This window comes from Chenopodium quinoa, unplaced genomic scaffold (genome assembly GCF_001683475.1).
Source record: "Chenopodium quinoa cultivar QQ74 unplaced genomic scaffold, ASM168347v1, whole genome shotgun sequence".
Taxonomy (NCBI): Eukaryota; Viridiplantae; Streptophyta; class Magnoliopsida; order Caryophyllales; family Amaranthaceae; genus Chenopodium; species Chenopodium quinoa.
Window position 1 is genome coordinate 3588773 of NW_018743389.1, and position 7244 is coordinate 3596016.

At 36.5% G+C, this 7244-nt stretch overlaps 1 protein-coding gene across 1 annotated transcript; it reads right to left on the bottom strand.

The window, feature by feature from the left end:
* Window positions 1-526: 526 nt before the first annotated feature.
* On the bottom strand, window positions 527-6811 carry LOC110738442 (glycine-rich RNA-binding protein RZ1C-like). The gene is made up of 3 exons (XM_021918851.1): window positions 6689-6811; window positions 6383-6514; window positions 527-2561 (listed from the first exon to the last, which is right to left on the bottom strand). Exons 2-3 carry the CDS (start codon window positions 6491-6493, stop codon window positions 1878-1880), a joined length of 795 nt encoding a protein of 264 aa, XP_021774543.1. The 5' UTR covers window positions 6494-6514; window positions 6689-6811; the 3' UTR covers window positions 527-1877.
* Between the last annotated feature and the right edge of the window lie 433 nt (window positions 6812-7244).

Sequence of the window (7244 nt, forward strand, 5' to 3'; positions counted from 1 at the left end):
TAAATTGTTAATTTATTTACGAAAATGTCATGTAATAAACAAAAGCTTAGAGTAACTAGGACAAGCTCGTTTTATTCTCACAACTTAATTCGGCCAAAGTTAACAAGTTAGACACTTTAAGAGTTAAGAGTAAGGGAATTTCCCTTAAAATACCTCTAGCAGAGATTGAAACTAGCATTACATATTTGGGTTAGAAAGAGATTATAAAGATAGAGGTCATAGAGGGGTGAGATGAAAGCGAGGAAATGACCCTAGCCATCCCTACTTTCAGTTCCACACCGCCCCCAAGTGTGCTATACAACTTTGTATGCATTTTCTTGAAGGATGAAAGAATCAAATACTAGTATAAAGAATATGATGTACCACCAATTTAAGGCGACTAAACATTAATAACCACCCGTGTTCTATTCGGTCATTACGACATTTTATCACACCTGTGTTCTAGAGGGACATTTAGATTGTTGAATATAAGAACAAACACAAAGCTGCTTAATGTGCTACTTCAAGAAGCTCCAAAAAATTGATCTACGCCCGTCAAAAGAAATCAAACTGATCTATGTGCAACTCATATATTCTTACATTCTACTAAACATTTATATTGTTGTAATCTCCCAGTAAATACTCCTACAGGTCTACTAATAAGGTCTACAGATTATTGATCCCAAACACAAAAAGGGTCTCAGCTTCTTGGGTTATAAAAGAGCAATCTGAGTAAAAAAGGCCTCAGGATTGTTTCGGACCTGAAAGGAAGGTTCTATAACTGCTGCTTCTCAGCAACGATATTCCTAAACTCAAAAAATTCATGGCACCACTGAATTCAACAAGCCAAGCTTTTCAATCACATGCTTAAAAGGTCGGCCAAAATAAGAAACAGAACAAGCAGCTGCATGTCCCCTGCAGCTACCAATCTAAAGTCCACAAATCTTATGCTGCCTTATATTCCCAGAAAAAGCCCAAGGGTCACTCTCCAACTCGGACCCAGGGATGTCATAGATCGTAGCTGCTACTCTTCTCTGACACAAGCACATTCAAATTCATCAATCTCAACACCAATACTCCTCATGTCACACTGAGAGCAGTACTTACTTCTAGGCTGTCTCAAATCCCAGATCTTATCAGCGGCCATTTCCTCCCATGCCATTAGAAATTTAGCTAAAAAAACAAGGCCAGTATGCAAATTCGCCACTGATGAATGAATAATAAGGGCAATGAAGGCCAAAGATGTGAAAAACAAACTACCAGAGAGGATTTCATCAGCTTGGCTGCACAAAAACTTCACGTATATACTCGTTGAAAAACGAATAAAGCAAAAGCCTGTCAAAACCTCTGCCTCCACTCTGACTGGCAGCAGCAATGACAATACTGGACCACAACCATCACCTTCAGAAAATGTTGTTGGCAGCAACTATGAGCTAATACTTCGCCACCATATAATATAGCCAGAACAGGAATAGTTGCAACTTCAAATTCAAAAGACAGCCACTCATGCAACTATAGAAACAGCAATTCAAAGAAGATACAAAAGAGTCTCAACTATCTCAGACACACTCCTGATGCAGAATATCCAGTCATGGGCAGAAATACTACATTAATTGTGTTTTACCAGTCAATGCTGACAGCTAGAAGTGTTGGAAGTACACTCAACCGCTTCCATATGTTGCATCTTTGCTATCAAATGCTGCTGAATTATCCAAAACGTCGAAAAAAAAAAACTCTGCAGAACACACAGCTTATCTAGGCAGAATCTGAACAGATGCAAGCCAAGCATAGGAAACGATATCCAACATTTCTGCAGCTACTTAGGAAACAAAGCTCTAAACTGAGTAGTTCAGATAAATAACAGTTTGCACAGCATTTGAGCAAAACCAACAATGATATCAACGCCGGCTGTTTCTCCGAGGAGCATCATAAGGGTGAGCCCGGTCTCTAAAGCTTCCTTTGTCATAGCGAGTTGGTCCACCAGCAGCATACCTATCACCGCCTCTAACACCTCCATCCCTTTCATAATCCCTATCTCGACCATATCCATTTTGGGGATATCGATCCATATATCTGTCGCTTCCAAAACGATCACCAGCAGGCGGGTACCTTTCAGTGCTGTAGCGATCACGGGACCCATACCCATCTCTGTTCTCCAAACGATCTCTACTGTCATAGCGCCCCCCAGCAGCACGATCATAATAACGATCATAATCACGATCTCCCTGCAGACCAGATCTACCAAATTCAGACTGTGAAGAATACCTGCCGCCACCACCACCACTCGACGGGCAATCCCTAGCCCAGTGCCCTGCACGACCACACTTAAAGCACTCGTCAGATCGATCCCCTAGTCTATCTCCTCCTCTGTAGCTCTCCCTAACACCTGATCTACGATCTCCACCATAAGCATCATACGGATCTTCAGCTCCCAATCGTGGCTCTGCTTTGTTCACTGAGATAACCCGGCCATCCAACTCTCTACCATGCATACCCCTTATGGCATCTTCCATGGCTCTGCGGTCAGCATATGTTATGAATCCAAATCCACGAGGACGACCAGTCTCCCTGTCCACCATCACCTAAAATGACCATGTATTTATCATATTACAAACGTTACAAAATGTTTATAGTTATGCTAATATAATTATAAGATCATCAATAAGATTAAAGCATGGGACACATAAAAATGATTATGCAAAAATATAATAATAATAGAAAAAAAAAGGGTATATTTAATTCTTATAATCCATATAACAGAAGACAAAAGATTTGCAATGCTGAAAGTCATAAAGTCTGTATCATATGTCACTGAAGTGATGGACAAAGGTCACACGACAAGCACAAAATCTACAACCCCCCAGATCAAAGAGCTTCAAGTCGATCATACAGAAACCAGAACCAGCCAATTTTTATTGGATCTCTGCACATAACCCATTCACATACATTTATGCCAACTGAAGAAGTCAAGAGTAAAAATATAATACATCTTTAACATCCATATAGTGCATTTTTTTGCATTAGTCTTCTTCACAAATTATTAACATCCATACAATGCATCTTTCTATGAAATAAAAGTGTTGTAGGAAAAATACAATTGTCAGCATCCAATCTTGTCTAATGAAATTCAGGCACACGACAGGGATAAGATTGTTACTAATGCACTCAAAGTTCTTCAGCATTAAAATTACAGTCACTTTAATTTATTTACGAAACAGGAAATCAGAATTTGCATGACTGGAAGATTCAGTGACAGTTTATAGACATATAAAAGTTCTGAGACTGTATTCTTAACTATTCCTATAATATCAAAGTCAATAAATGCACTTTCTCTTACCTCTACAAGCATCTTTATTTTCTATAACTCGTAATATACTCCTTGTCTGAAAAGGGGGGAAAAAAAAATCATACCACCCTGATTTGACATAATTAAAGATATAGCATGGTTTTAATTTAAAAAATATAATAAAAATAAAAATTCTTCAATATAGTTGAAGCATACTCAATTGGGGTAGAAGTATCTGGAAAGTCCAATAATATTGACTCAATTTTTTGGGATGGTGACATACATGACATCTCAAGTTATTAAATGGGCTACAATTTTCAAAAGTGGAATTTTGTTTTCTTTATTTATGCCCTTTATACTCCCACATCTCTCAGAATGAAGGCTAAAAAAACACACACACAATTCTGGACATGCTCAATCAGTTTATTTTTTGAATATTTCCACAAGTATTGAAAAATGAGTTTATTTGCCATGCACAATTACATAGTAGAGACAATTATTTAGAAAGGGAAAAAATAAATGCTTTTATGGTGGGAAAAAAATTGCACCAGCCGCACACACACATGCACGCACATGCACACTTACAAACGAGAGGAGAATTAATAATGTGTGTAATGTGGCCAAAGAAAAAACCATGGTTCTCTGTTTACTTTTTCAAGTCCCACTAACTCTTGCCTTGTAGATGATTTTCCCATCCATACCCTAATATATGCTACATTCAATACTCAAAAATTAAGTGGTTACACACATAAGCAAACTCCTCAATTTCTTGCTCATGGGTTTTTCTTCAAAATTGCATATCCCATATGCTGCCAGGATAAAATGCAGACACTGAAACACCATGTAGAGAAGATAAACTGAATAGCAGTAGATAGTGGACACATAAAGGCTATGAGCAACTCCCAAAAGAAATTATGCTTTCCATATCCTAATTAGATCCTTGCCAAAGAATTGAAAAGTGGAGCACGTGTGAGAAAATTCCAGCTTCTTCCAGAATCACGAGCCTCCCACCCATTTTGACATAAGCCATACTTGCTCTTGGTGACATTATACCAAAGTGAACAAGGTTCAAATAGGAACCTCCACAAGGACAAAGGAGAAAAAGCAACCAAACCACCATGTGCACTAATTTTATTTTAGGCTATCTTATAACACCCATTTAATAAAGCTGATTACCAATGCTTCAATATCTTAACACATGTAAAAGGGGTATACTAGACACAATATAATAAAAGAGCCAAGATGTTGAAATGTCAAAGTAATAGTTTGATGTCTAAAAAAAGAATCACCAATAAAGAGGTTTTATTTTGCATGGTTCACATATATTTACAAAGAACATAACTCATTGACAACCAGCCTGTACTACCTAACACTCAAAAGTAAAAATCAAACAGCATGTCCAAATATTTAGTACAAATAATAAACTATCTAACGAAGGGATCACAATCTATTGATATATCATGCTATAGATATCAAAGATTTCAGACGTAAAAGTAGCCCACTCGAGATGATCTAAGACGAGCTAAGATAAAGTTCAAATCAAATCTCACAGTACCGTCAGATCATAATTCACTAGTTACATCTTACATGAGCATCCGGTTCACAAGTTACCATAAATCATACATTACAGATTTAAAAATAACGAAGGGGGGTTTTATTGAAACAGAACTGATTGTCGCTTAACCAACCCACATTTTTCTTTTTCATTGAAAACCATATTGAAAATCTATGAGATTAATGTATAAAAATACACTTGAAAATTCTGTATCAAAATTTAAGGCAACAAAGACACAAAAATCTTAGACGGCATTAGAGGACAAAAGTCACAACTATAATGATTAAGTGAATGACCTGTAACATCCATCTAATATTCTCGTCTACAAACAAGCATATCACACTCTATGGGCAGTAAAAACCAACCCCACAAATGCTCTATTATATTCATCTTAAAAAGAGTATATTCAAATGAAGATTACCATGTTCAATTCAAAATTATAGATAAGTTCAGTAGGTAAAGGGTTTTCACGTAAAAAGAACAAAGGTTGGTCCCATTCGTTTTCTCACAAGCCTCAAAATATAATAGGTAACTGAACCAATACTAAAAGTTTCTTAATGAAACCAGCAAAATTCTTGTACAAACTAAAAAGTATCAGAAAATATTTCAGTCATAACTCATAAAATCATAGTTCAGTTCAACACTCTAATTTCATTGTACTAAAACATAACAAAGACAAGCAAAATAGGATGAAAAATAGAGTCAGATGACGAAACAAATTATCCATATACATAGCCCAAAAAACCATATGATTGGACCCTTCTACATCAGCTGGTCACCCTGCTTTTATAGTATCTATCTATGTTATGCGACAACTTCTAAATGCAAGTTAAATCACAAATTAGCATTTCTGGAGTTATTAAATTCTCATTTCAGTAGAAAACTCTAATAAATATCAGAAATTTCAATTAATATTAGAAATACATCCAATGCAATGCATCAGTTACTTGTACTTATAAGAAAAGCCCAAATGAACAAAACCGATGCATTTACCTACATAAACCAAACGAAAAGCCAAATTTCCAAAAAAATTTCAACCAAAATCAGAACATAGTCTCCCTTGTATCCAAGTATTTTCACATGGACCTAGCTTGTACCAATGACAATCTTTCCAACAGCTTGTACAAAGTTTTAAAATTGGAATACTATTTCTAGTAAGCATGTCCAAAGTGGATTTTTTTGCGATTCAGACAAGTTAAACTAAACTTAACAACAGTTGCATTCCAATCATCACTCCACCAACCGAACTGACAGAAGGATTATCCTCACCAATTGGACATAAATTTGTGTAATCAACCAACCAACAATATGCCTAAAACTCGTGTTTGAGTCTCGTAACCCGATATTAATCTATAGTTTCAAGCCCAAATAAGTTGATACATCCACTAATATACAATCATCAAACAAAATAAGCAGAACAATAATGAACAATGAAACAATAATTGAGGTTAACAGATAATTAAAAATCACAATTGCGAGGCAAAATTGCTAATAAACAATTACAATCAAATAATAAAATTTAAAAAAAAAAAAAAAAAAAAATGCGACTTGTTAGCAATTACCAAACAATCAAGGATTTTGCCATAACGAATAAATGCATCTTCTAAGTGCCTTTGCGATGTATTCCAACCTAACCCTCCAATAAAAATACGATAACCATCTCTTGCAGCCATTTTTTCCAATTTCCTACAAAACTTCAACCGAAAAACTAGAAATTAGGATGAAAATTACAGAGAAAGAGGTGTAATTCGTATAGTTTGAGAAATTAGAGGTTAATTTGGGGGGAAATTTGGTGAAATTGAGAGGGTTTTACAAACCCTAATAGGGTGGTTTAGCAGAGTAAGGGAGTTCACCAACTTCGAACTTACCACAGTAGCCAGTTGCCAGTATGTAGTATGCTGCCCGCAACTTCGTCAACTTCAGTTCGATTGCTCCTTAATTTATTCCTTCGTTCCTTTGTTTGGGAGTCAATAGTGATGTGCAGGCCGGGGTGGTTCTGAGCATGTGTAGGGTGGTCGATCGCACAAAGCCCCTAAGTGAAACTACTCTAAAAGGGTCCCGATTTTTGAATTTAGTAAGATATTTATCCTAAAAAAAAATAATTTTAGGGCTCAATTTAACAAAATTGCACCGGGCCACTTTTAGTGTTAGCATTTGTAGCCCCGCCTCTGTGTGTAGGGGTGTCATTGTGTCAATTCCGGTAAACAGTTTCGGGTTTGGGTTGGGTTTATCAGTTTTGGGTTATAACGAGTCGGTTTATAATGGGTTGAAATGATTAGCGGGTTGATTTGGGTCGGTTTTGAAAATTCTCGGGTCAGTTCGGTTTGGTTTTTTTTATTGCAGTTTCTATTCGGTTCGGGTCCTAATCGGGTCGAGTTGTAGTTGGTTCGGGTCATAATCAGTTTGGGTTGAACCGGGTCGGTT

What these genes read in the sequence shown, in the direction of transcription:
- LOC110738442 (XM_021918851.1), bottom strand. Translation starts at nt 6,493, where the DNA reads ATGGCTGCAAGAGATGGTTATCGTATTTTTATTGGAGGGTTAGGTTGG. An exon ending in GCAAAATCCTTGATTGTTTG is followed by an intron (nt 2,562 to 6,382) that starts GTAATTGCTAAC and finishes TGGTCATTTTAG; the next exon opens with GTGATGGTGGACAGGGAGAC.